This window comes from Gymnoscopelus braueri, assembly GCF_963280865.1.
Source record: "Gymnoscopelus braueri genome assembly, chromosome: 11".
In the NCBI taxonomy this organism is placed as follows: Eukaryota; Metazoa; Chordata; class Actinopteri; order Myctophiformes; family Myctophidae; genus Gymnoscopelus; species Gymnoscopelus braueri.
In genome coordinates, this window is record NC_137613.1 from 32,347,173 (window position 1) to 32,359,693 (window position 12,521).

Sequence of the window (12,521 nt, forward strand, 5' to 3'; positions counted from 1 at the left end):
TTAGTGCTTACTATTCCGTTTTCTTACTATTCCGTTTAGCAGCAATTCAGGTCTGTTTTTTGCTCTCTGTTGGCAAGACCCCAGATCCTTGGGTGTGTAGGAATGGGAGGGTGAGTGATAATAGTCGTATTTATCAGTATAATAAATCAGCAAATCACCAAGTAAGAGCACATACATGATAAGATAGTATATGGCATATATAGTGTAAGAGCCATTTGAGCCATGTTCTATTTGATGACGTCACCGCAGAGCGCGGTCAAGGCCAAGGTTGCCAAGGTATTTAACCCTGTCTGTAATCAAGGGCAGGTGTTGCTGATGGGAGGCAAACAGTTTTTTGACTGTGTTTAGGAGGGCTGTTGATTTAGCCACCATACGTTTAACTGTTTATGTTTAACTGTATTTATTATTTGTATGCTGGAGTGACGACCAAGGTACAGAGAATAAAGCCTTTATTTATGAACTTTACGGACGGTTTGGACTTCAGTCTTTTGAGCACACGTCGAAACAACCCTAGCTGTCGGCATCCAGTAGTGCCTAAAAGTATAGGACTTAAGACACTACATTTAAGTCAAAAAACTGTTTGCCTCTCATCAGCAACACCTGCCCTTGATTACAGACAGGGTTAAATACCTTGGCAACCTTGGCCTTGACCGCGCCCTGCGGTGGCTCAAATGGCTCTTACATATAGTATAAAGATAGTAGTGGTTCCCAAACAGTGTGCTGAGGCATACTGGTGAGACAAGTCCAGGTGTGCCTCGAGGTTTTGTTACAACCAAATGTTATCATTGCAATATATACAACTATTCAAAAAAATATGAATATTATTTATTTATTTACTGTCAGTAATTTGTGTGCATTCATGTCCTAATACAGAAGAAAATTCTATACCCTACAAAACATTTTAACCAACCTGGCGTCCTTATCTTGGGCATGTCATTATAGGTGATTCTTTTGTGTGACTGTTTTTTAAATTAACCTAGAAGCACATATTTTACATATAGATATGTCCAGACAATGGTTCTGGAGTACTTGTACCAAATGAGGTTAATTTGCATAGAACAGATATAGTGCAAGGCAAAATAATCTTACAATAAATGCGCAAAATCTCTGTACTATAACTCTCTAATGCAATAACTCTCTATTAAAGCGAATGGGTTTTTAGCCGGATTTCACACTTGATTTTATTATCTTAATAAACATTGTAATTAATACTTTATGCTTTCAGTCGCCAGTTTAAAGTCTTCTTTCAATTACCATGATATGCGTTTAGTAAATGATGGTCCCACTAATGTTTTTAATTAATGATAAAGTAGGGTATGTTTCTAGGGCTCTTATTGGTTCTACCGAGTGAAGACCCGCCCTCGCTGCGGTTGCAGCCAATAGTTTCCGGTTTCATTTCGGGACCGGAAGTTCAGAGATGACGGATAACAATTCGCCAAAAAAGTGGCTTCAAAACAGTCTGTAGAAACCAATGGGACTCCTTTTGTCCATTAATTTTACAGTCTATGCTCTATGGTCTGTATGTCTGTTATTCACGTGTCTCGAGAACTGTCCGACCGTCTGACTTCAAACTCGGCACGCGCATCGCCGGCGACCCGAGGGAGTTGAGTGCACGGCGTCAAGTCGGTCGGATAGGCGGTTGTCCAGAACTGCCGATCTGACCGATATTCCCATAAAGGCATACTGTATGTGGAGATCCAGTTGTCCAGAACCTCCAATCTGACTGATAGGCTCATACTGTATATGGGAATATATATATATCAGTGCTCGTGGTCAGTTTTTGTTTTTTCTCACGGCAGCACAGTGATCCCCTCTGTGCTTAGCAGCCGTCCTGGGATCGATCATATATTGGATATAAATATTCTGTGGCCAGTTGAAAAGGTAAGAAAAACGAAAATCGCTGGCAGTGGGCAAACGCAGCCAGAAATAAGTCTGGCAGTGAAAGAGTTTAAATTGCTTAGAGGGTGGAGGGGGCCTGTGGACCATGGACCGTGGACTGCAGTCACATACGTAACATCCGGACATACAAGGTGCACCGTTGCTCCGATCCACACCAAACTTGAAAAAAACACTGTTCAGGGGTCCGCCATCAGAATAGCCACACCAGGGGCCACATATACATGGTCATACCAAGGGCCCCTAGGGGCCACGTTAGGGGCCCCCGGGGGTGCACAGGCACACTGTTGCTCCAATCCGCACAACATTTTCCACAAACACTGCGTTTGCCCACTGCCCCACAAAACTTTATAAAAGATGTCATTTTTTTTTTTAGCTTGCTTTAATGTTTATTTTGAAGTTTTTCTCTGGAAAATAAGTTTTGGGCATCAACTGATCACAGTCTCAGCCACCGGTCCTGTCCCCTCAGTCAAAATGGGATTGATGGAATCTACACACACACACAGCACACAGCACAGCTATTTCTTGTTTGTTTTTTGTGTCATGTCAAGCAGCACCTGTGGACAAAGGGAACAGTGACATTGCCCAATGGTTTCTACAGATCCTTTTTGAAGCCACATTTTCCGCTAATTCAAATCCACCATCTTGGAATTTCCAGTCCCAAAAAGCAACCGGAATCGAATGCTATTGGCAGGAAGGGCAGCGAGTATTATACTGTATGTCTTGATGAATTGAATACATAGGACCACAATGGAAAGCCCTCAGGGCTTTTTGTGTTTCTTGCCTAATTGTACTTGCTGTACTGTTTGCAACTTGATAATAAAGTATTAAATCAATCAAAGCAGAGAGAGATGTTACTGCATTGCCTCTTTCTCACCTCAAATGTTTTCACATACATATTTTAAAGTACTGTTTAAGTTTAAAATGATGAATGCATCGCTTGGCCGTCATCTTGAGTTAGATAAAGAATTTAGCAGCACAAGAGTGTCTCCATAATGAACATCAGGTGCATGTGGAGGAACATGAGCAATGGGAATCACACAGGTGAATTGAATTGTGATTAATATTTATTCATAAAGGGTTGCTTATTTAATCACACAGTATGTTTGGTGGGAAGATTAGACGTTTAGAGACGTTTGACATAAAAATACACAAAATAAATCTTTTTGCCATCTATTGTTAGGTATGACCTTGTTATGACCACTGTTATGCTCTTCATTGGTACGTTAAATTCAAACAACGTTTCGATCAACCTGATCTTCATCAGGTAACCTACACAGTGAAAGCCCCTTATTGGTAACCGATACAGTGGATAGTGGATACTGATACCTCTTGGCACCTTCTCTGGAATTATATAGCATACATGGACCTGTAGTGGTGAAACCTTTATTAAACAAAACAAAACAAACATTATAAAAAAGAAAATCCCGTGTATAAATGGGGTTCTTTGACTTTACAAAACTTTATAAAGACACAAAACACTGTAGAATGTAAACAAATAGTGATAACTATGATAATTTAACGATCCAAACAACACAAATGTCAACGCAGTGAACAGCTACTGCTACACAAACCCAGCAGCTTGTCAGTACTTTACTGCACCATTATCACATGCATATCAAAGAACATAAAAATGACTGCATACATATTAATTAATATGATAAAGATTGCATTTTTTTAATCGTGCATGTGCACAGACACTGATGCTCATATTGTTCTACCAATAACCTATGAGCTGGAGGGAATAATACAAGATAATAAAAATAAAACATGTGAAATTCCATCATGTTGAATCAAAAATAATGTTATTTATTTTTCCATAAACAAAATAAAACTAAAATCCATAAACAAGACACAAATAATGTTTATTTTATTCAATCATGTTGATATTGTCAGGTTATGTGATTCCCCAGCTTTAGTATCCTTGTCATTGTCATCCTGGATTAGACTAAATGATCATTACAGTATATCTCTGCTGTCCGGCAGCAACCAGCTAACTCCAAAACGCTCATTTTCAGGAAATGAAAAAACAAAATAAAAACTTTTCAGGAAATGAAGAAAACCGTATATTTTCAAAACATAGCAATACTGCCTCATCACAGTTGGTATAGTGACTTTATATGTGTCGGTCAGAACAGACAATAGCTCCAATCGTGCGGAGGGAGAGATTCCAAATGGGGCTAAATTCCAAATGGATCTCCAAGCTCACAATGCATCACAACGTGTGAATTAATGCCCTGATGCTTCATGACACTTAAAGGCCTACAATAATAAACAGGACTTTAAATATTACAATAACTTCTGCAAAGAGGGTTTCACAGAGTTGGAGTTTCAGTACAACTAGTGAGAGAAAGGCTATGAACTAATTTCTTGTCACATTGATCTCCTCAGAAAACACTTCATAGATTTCTAAAATCTATGAATTACTTGTTTTCATAACATTAGCGTCAGTGCTAAGCTTGATAAACAGGTACACTGCATAGTTTTAACAGACTACAGGGGAAAAAACTCTGCGGTTTAGTTTGTTTATATGCTGCGTGCTCCACACTAACTCTGTCCTCTCTATGTGCGCTGAGGCATAGAGACACACGGGGACTACAAAATTCACGCCCACTTTTGAGACAGCGCCGCTACTCGAGGTCCGTTTGAACGATGAACTGCAGCTGCCAATGCATTCCCTATGAGAGGATATGAGAGTTAGCCTACTTTTAAAATTATCCTGCATTAACTGAAGACGATATTGATTTAAATAAAAATATGTTTCCAAATGTATGGAGTGTCTTTGTCAACATATCTTCTTGTTTTCTTAATAGTTGATGTGTTTCACATTTAATTTGCCACTTTAACGAGTTACCCATAATGCTAACACAGCAGAGGGTAGACAGCAGACGGGCATTTCAGTGACATCACTGTCTTTACGAGTGCCGAGCGCCGACCAGTGGCGTACCCACTGTAGAGGCAGGAGAGGCGGTCGCCTGCCCAACTAAGATCTCGCCTTCCCTAAAAAATAAAAAAAAACCCGAAAATTTCAAAGTGTCATTGCGTGCTTAATGTCCTCAAAGTCACACATCCAACAAGCTTTGAACTTCTGTTCCAGAGATAATGACCAAAACCTATTGAAAACGGCCACTTTCGCCAGTTTTCTGGGTATTGAAAACCTCAAGGGATGCGTCCGTGACGTATATACCATGCGATCACTTAAACTCTAGATCTCCGATGCTAGCGATTTTGACATACTGATGGAGTATATTATAGTATATTGTGGATAGTATATCGAGATGAAAGATATGGGACATTAAAAAGGACAAATTAAACAAATGGGACAGATTATTAGAACACAAAAAAAATCGCTACAGCCTCAGTAGTTAACCAGTGAAATGACGGTATTTTACAATGCCTCTCATAGAGATTGCATTGAGAGCTGCAGTTCATCGTTCTAACGGACCCCGAGTGTCAAAAGTGGGCGTGGATTTGTAGGCCTTCCGCTTCCGGCCGTGTGTCTCTATGGCACTGACTGCAGCAGCGCGCAGTGGAGAGGGGTGGAGTTGGTTGGTTTGATGGACAGTTTAAGGATTCAATGGAGTTGGGAGGTTTTTAATACTTTTCATTGGTTACATTTTTTTTTTACACAGACGTAAAGGGTGTTCAAATAGCGTTGATTTATGAAAAAGAAAAAGAAAAAGAAAATGGAGTTAGTTGGTTCCCGCTGGACAGCGACGATATGTGTCTGTGTGTGACCAACTTAAACTAAAGGCTTTCCCCCTGTATGAGTCCTCGTGTGTCTTTTAAGTTGAGCCTTTTCAGCAAAGTCTTCACCACATACTGTACAAGAAAATGGCTTTTCGCCTGTATGAGTCCTCATGTGGTTTTTTAGAACACTCATGTGAGCAAAGCCTTTACCACATACTGTGCAAGAAAAGGGCTTTTCGCCTGTATGAGTCCTCAAGTGTTTTTTTAGATTACCTTTGTCAGCAAAACTTTTACCACAAACTGTACAAGAAAATGGCTTTTCGCCTGTATGAGTCCTCATGTGTTTTTTTTTATTTCTCATGTGAGCAAAGCCTTTACCACATACTGTACAAGAAAAGGGCTTTTCGCCTGTATGAGTCCTCATGTGTTTTTTCAGATCACTTATGTGAGCAAAGCCTTTACCACATACTGTACAAGAAAAGGGCTTTTCGCCTGTATGAGTCCTTGTGTGTGTTTTCAGATCACTCATGTGAGCAAAGCCTTTACCACATACTGTACAAGAAAAGGGCTTTTCGCCTGTATGAGTCATTGTGTGTCTTTTTAATTTACCTTTCTCAGCAAAGCTTTGACCACAAACTGTACAAGAAAAGGGCTTTTCACCTGTATGGATCATAGTGTGTCTCTTCAGATTTGTCTTTTGATTAAACATTTTGCCACACTCTAAACAACTAAAACTTTTCGTCCCTGTGTGACTTCTCACGGAGTGGTTTTGTTTCAATGATTTCAGGTCCTGGGACAGCTTGTGGCTAAAAGAAAATCTTTGTCCTCCAACATTTTGTGTCTTGTGTGATTTCAGTGTGTTTAAAGCCGACTGATCTTCCCTAGCCTCCTCCCACTCATCACTGTCTTCAGTTTCCGATTCAGAACAGTGTGAAGAGAGGAGCTGGTCATCACCAGTTGGTTGTGATGTTCCACAGTCCTCTACATCAGCTTGTGTATTCATGTGTTCAGTTGAGGTGCTGGCTACATCATAGTCTTCACTTTTCACTGCTAGTAATGTCAACATTGACCCACCAGCCTCTTCTGGTCTTTCAAGTAGCTCCTCCTGTTCCTCTTTAATCTGTGGAGGTTGTGGTTCCTCCCGGACCAGACTGGAGCTCCTCTCCTCTTCAGATGAAACCCCCTCTTTACACAGAGGGACATGCAGGAAGTCTAGGAAAAAAGATACAATGAGACTCTATAAAAGGTTTGAATCTTGTACCTCCTAGTGCAGCACCTCAGTGCAGAGTTGTGGCTAGTAAAAAAGTATCAACAAATTACTCTTTGCCCACATCTTCCAAAATTTGAATTTGGTGGTGCACTGACAGCGCTCTGTGCTGTAAATAGTGTGGCCATTATTTGTTTACATTGCAGCGCTCTCATAAAAGATGCGAGACGAGCTGAATGAGAGGGGATGAGAGGTGGTTATTATTATTTTGGAAGTAATGACTTGTAAATGTTAGATCAGTGAGTCTTCTACAGCAGGTTAGGTAATACTGAAGTAGAATTAACTGCGAAGCTTCAGTGAACCCATTAATATTTTCCAGCCAAACCATCGTCCGATTCATGGTACATTTAGATCAATGCAGGGGTCCATGCATCGATGTAGGTCACATTGTTAAAGAGATATTTCCCTTTTTTTTTTTTTTGGGTAATTTTATCGTCTACTCAGGCTTTTGTGAGCCCCCCAGACAGTTTTTAAGTTGCTTGATTCAGTATTTAGATATTTGATATTCATTTTATCAGACACGCCCCCTTCCTATACAAACCCATTACAACTTCAAACTCAATTTTTAACATGTTAGATTCATCAAAAACACCCGTCCTTGGTTCTGGTGACTCACCCTGCCCTCCGAACACGTGAGGGCCCGTATTTTTTCGATTACTTTTTTATTTTATTTTATTATTATTTTTTATTGTATTTCATACATTTTCAATTTCCAAAAGAAATATGAAAAATAAATGAAAAAAGTAATTGAAAAAACACGGTCTCCTCACGTATTAGAAGGACAATATCAGTCACCAGAACCAAGGACGGGTGTTTCCGTTTAATCTAACATGGTTAAAATGGAGTTTGAAGTTACAATGGGTTTGTATAGGAAGGGGGCGATAAAATGAATATCAAATATCTAAATACTGAATCAAGCAACTTAAAAACTGTCTGCGGTGTTTACAAAAGCCCAACATTTTTTTTAAAGTGAAATATCCCTTTAATCATTACATCGATAACCGATTCATATCGGTTCATCTTAACACCCTCAGTACCGGCCCACTTTCACCAATACAATAAATAAAGAGAGAGTGCTTGAAACTTACTGAGATCCAGGTGGTCTTCAGTTTCCTGTTTAATAGAAACAATCCTGGCTGGAGAACTGATCTTCACCTGCAGACTGGACTCCACACACTGGTCTTGAATGAAGGAATACAATAAGGACTTTAATAATAAGGACTTTGATGTAACATGAATAAGAACTTTAAGGAGGACTTTAATATGACATGAATAAGGACTTTGATAAGACATGGGTTGCAGATGAAGATTGAACATGAAAGAGGGAGGTTGTAAAGAAGTGTTATTTGTTTTTGTCTTTTCAAAGACTGGGCAGTGAAGCCAGATGCCTTTTCCCCAGTATGTCACTTCATTAGTGCTGAGCAATATGGATGGACTACATTATAATATATTTATGTCAATATTCAATAACTACATATTTATTTTTAGGGTGGCAGAGTGGTAAAGAATTAACTGCAAGGCTTCAGTGAACCCATTTATACTATTTTACAACCGATCCATCCAATTCATGGTACATTTAGATCGATGCACGCATGGGCGCCGATGACGTGGGGGCATCGGGGCAACAGCCCCCACACTGAACTGATGAGGGGGCTGTGGGGCTCAATTTAATTCCATGACTATAGCTGAAGGTTCAAATGGTGCCCGCGACGGCCGGCCGCGAGAGAGACGCATTCAACGAGCCGGCCGTTAACACCTACAGAACAATAGCGCAGGAATGTAGGAATGTAACAACCCCACCCAGCAATCAGCCCTTGTAAACCTGCTCTGTATAGTTTGATGTGTAAACCGTCCTAATGTGACAAATAAACCTGATTCTTCTTGTTTCTTGTTTCTTCGAATTCTTTTAGTTTGATTGATTTTACTGTATAACTAAAATGAAACGAAAATAGCACCTTTCATAACATGAGTGCAGCTCAAATCTCTAAAATAATTAAACTGTTTAAGGCGTTTTTTTTATTTTTTTTATTGCAATTACTGTAAAGTTTCTTTTACCTCTTTTACCTCTTTACCTCTTTTACCTTTAGCTCAAATCTCTAAAATAATTAAACTGTTTAAGGTGGCTTTAATTTTCATGCTATAAATAAAGTAATTCAAGTAAAAACAAGTTGTGTGATTATTTTAAGTATAGCCTTTAAGTATAGTAAGCAGCAATGTAGGGGTCCTTGGCATGAAAAAGGTTGAAAACCACTGGCTGATAAATCCCATTTTACTGCCATTATTTTTAAATGATTTTAAGACAAGTTGTCTGATTATTTTAAGTATAGCCTACGTATGTGTGGGTGTCTATGTAAAGGGCTTTTATATAAAACTTTAAAATTAATAGAAACAAAAATAAAACAACAGCACCTGGGCTGGCTGACAAACCTGTCCCTCATTGGGGTGATGGGGCTTCCATTGCACCCATTTCATTGGTGGGGCATGCTCCCATAGTCTCCAAAATAGACAAGATATAATTAGCTAAATTATATAAAAAACCTCTACAATGTTATAAGCGTTCTGCTAGTGCTTGTAGCACGTTATCTTTTGTGAGATCATCAATAAATGTCTTCTTGCATAATGTCGGTGCAATGCCATTAATTAATTAGGCCTATAGGCTACTTTGTTGATATGGTGCTGAAATGTTGAAACATGCTGAAAAGTGAGTAGTGTGTCATAAAAAGCCCTTGTAAAATCGTACCACTGTACTATTGGCAAACTGTAAATAAAGTACTCAATGAAAAAAAGAGAGACTTTTTTTCCGGTCGCGACGGCGGGGGCAGGCGGGGCTGGTCTAGGTCAAGTTCAGCCCCCATGGTCGCGCACAAAAGTCGGCGTGCCTGGATGCACGGGTCCATGTATCGATGTAGTTGCATTGTTAATGCTAAAATCGATAACCGATTCATATTGGTTCATATTTACACCCTATGTACCAGCCCAATTTCACCAATAAAAGAAATAAAGACAAACTTACTGAGATCCAGGTGGTCTTCAGGTTCCTGTTTAATAGAAACAGTCCTGGCTGGAGAACTGATCTTCACCTGCAGACTAGACTCCACACACTGGTCTGGAATGAAGGAATAGAATACGCACTTTAATAATGAGGACTTTGATGTATTGTGAATAAGGACTTTAATTATAAGGACTTAAATAACTAGAAAATGTGCTCCTCGGAGCACAGGTCTCCGCCAGTACTGTTCCTGATTAATCCTGTCTTACCTATTTATATTACATATTGTCACGTGTCACTTGACCAATGTTAGCTTGGCTGATGGAAGCTCACTTCAATTTTGATTTTTTTGAAGTGACACACCTATTTATAGGTTTTTATTTCGTCATGCGTCTCGCTAGCCAATCAAAAGCATTGGTGACAACATATTGTCACGTGTCACGTGAAGCTTGACCAATATTAGCTTGGCTGAGACGGGGGGACACACGGAAGGACAAGAACGAAAACATTCTCTCCACCTCTGGCGGAGACAATAAGGACTTTAGTGTGTGACATTAATACAAACTTTAATAATAAGGACTTGTATAATTAGCCTGCCCTGGGATCAATACCATTTTCAGGTTTCTGATCTGGTCAGAGCGGAAATAACTTTGTCATCAGGCATCCGGAACCAACGACCGGCACCGTGCACCTCCAAAATGATTCCACTAGTTGTCTCCGCCGGAGGTGGAGAGTATGTTTTCGCTTCGTCCCGCCGTGTGTTAGCATGGCCCCTAGCCAAGCTAACATTGGTCAAGCTCCACGTGACACGTGTCAATATGTTGACACCAATGCCTTGGCTAGAGGGACGTATGACGAAATAAAATCCTATAAATAGGTGTGTCACTTCAAAAGACTGTCAATCAGTCTTCATTGGAACAGTACCTTCCAGTACAAATCACCCGTCCGTGCGTGTGTGTGTCCCTCTGAGAACACCTAACATTGGTCAAGCAAAGGCGCAGAAGGCCAAAGCTAAGAAAGCATACTCATCTACAACAGTAACACAGAAGAGGACTATAGAGTTGAATTGATCCCACAACAAGGCCGAAGTCTTAATACTGTAACAATTGGCCACCTTGATCAAATACATTATGTAGCACTAGAGAAAACTGACATAGATCAAACACACCAATCAACTGCTGAAACTGTTCAAGACAATGAAGATGAAGAAGACAGACAAGCATTTGAACAAACCAGTCAATTACGACGACTCCCATATGACACATTGCTTCAAGAAGAACATTCTTTAGATGCAGACACTACATATTCAGTCGCCCCTGCAGAACACCAAAAACCACGCCAAGACGACCAAGACGACCAAGACGACCCGTGCTATTAAAATAGCACGGGTCTGCTGGCGGAGACTTGTGCTCCGAGGAGCACATTTTCTAGTTTCAAATGCGTTTAATTTGGTATAATTGTTTTGTTTCTTTTGGTATAATAATCGTTTGCTATGTCCATCTTTTATTCTACCTCGTAGCACGACAAGCGAGACTAAACTAATTGAGTCGCATTATGTCAGGAACAAAAACATGCGATGCCAACCGGAACCCACCACCGGAACACAATTTCCCCCCCTTTTTTTCTAAACCGGATCACACAGATTTAATTTACATAATAACATAAAAGGTTAAAATATGGAGATACAAGGTTTCTGCCCTACAGCAGCGATATGTAAAAAACTGAGCTGCTATAATAGAACTGTGAGAATCATGTAGATCTCAGGATTCACATGGGAACGGTGAGGCTCCAATGATGATCTCTGACTTCATGTGAACACATGGATTAAGCTTCTCCATCGTGGCGACTGATTTACATATTTATACCTGCAGTGTGTAGTTTGATGTTGTGTGTGTAACAGACATACCTGCAGTGTGTAGTTTGATGTTGTGTGTGTAACAGACATACCTGCAGTTGTAGTTTGATGTTGTGTGTGTAACAGACATACATACCTGCAGTGTGTAGTTTGATGTTGTGTGTGTAACAGACATACCTGCAGTGTGTAGTTTGATGTGTGTGTAACAGACATACCTGCAGTGTGTAGTTTGATGTTGTGTGTGTAACAGACAAACCTGCAGTGTGTAGTTTGATGTTGTGTGTGTAACAGACAAACCTACAGTGTGTAGTTTGATATTGTGCGTGTAACAGACATACCTGCAGTGTAGTTTGATATTGTGTGTGTAACAGACATACCTGCAGTGTGTAGTTTGATGTTGTGTGTGTAACAGACATACTCCAGTGTGTAGTTTGATGTTGTGTGTGTAACAGACAAACCTGCAGTGTGTAGTTTGATGTTGTGTGTGTAACAGACATACCTGCAGTGTGTAGTTTGATGTTGTGTGTGTAACATACATACATACCTGCAGTGTGTAGTTTTATGTTGTGTGTGTAACAGACATACTCCAGTGAGTAGTTTGATGTTGTGTGTGTACCAGACATACCTGCAGTGTGCAGTTTGATATTGTGCGTGTAACAGACATACCTGCAGTGTGTAGTGTGATGTTGTGTGTGTTGCAGACATACCTGCAGTGTGTAGTGTGATGTTGTGTGTGTTGCAGACATACCTGCAGTGTGTAGTTTGATGTTGTGTGTGTAACAGACATACCTGCAGTGTGTAGATCGATGTCCATATCAAAATCA

At 40.0% G+C, this 12,521-nt stretch overlaps 1 protein-coding gene across 1 annotated transcript; it reads right to left on the minus strand.

The window, feature by feature from the left end:
- Positions 1 to 22: 22 nt before the first annotated feature.
- Positions 23 to 12,521, minus strand: LOC308095943 (uncharacterized protein). The gene is made up of 5 exons (XM_080443121.1): positions 12,487 to 12,521; positions 9,867 to 9,959; positions 7,942 to 8,034; positions 6,657 to 6,798; positions 23 to 87 (listed from the first exon to the last, which is right to left on the minus strand). The coding sequence occupies exons 1-5, from the start codon at positions 12,509 to 12,511 to the stop codon at positions 36 to 38; spliced, it is 405 nt and encodes a 134-aa protein (XP_080299247.1). The 5' UTR covers positions 12,512 to 12,521; the 3' UTR covers positions 23 to 35.

What these genes read in the sequence shown, in the direction of transcription:
- LOC308095943 (XM_080443121.1), bottom strand. Translation starts at nt 12,511, where the DNA reads ATGGACATCGATCTACACACTGCAG. An exon ending in CATCGATCTACACACTGCAG is followed by an intron (nt 9,960 to 12,486) that starts GTATGTCTGTTA and finishes CCTTCATTCCAG; the next exon opens with ACCAGTGTGTGGAGTCTAGT. An exon ending in AGACCAGAAGAGGCTGGTGG is followed by an intron (nt 88 to 6,656) that starts GTCAATGTTGAC and finishes TACACACCCAAG; the next exon opens with GATCTGGGGTCTTGCCAACA.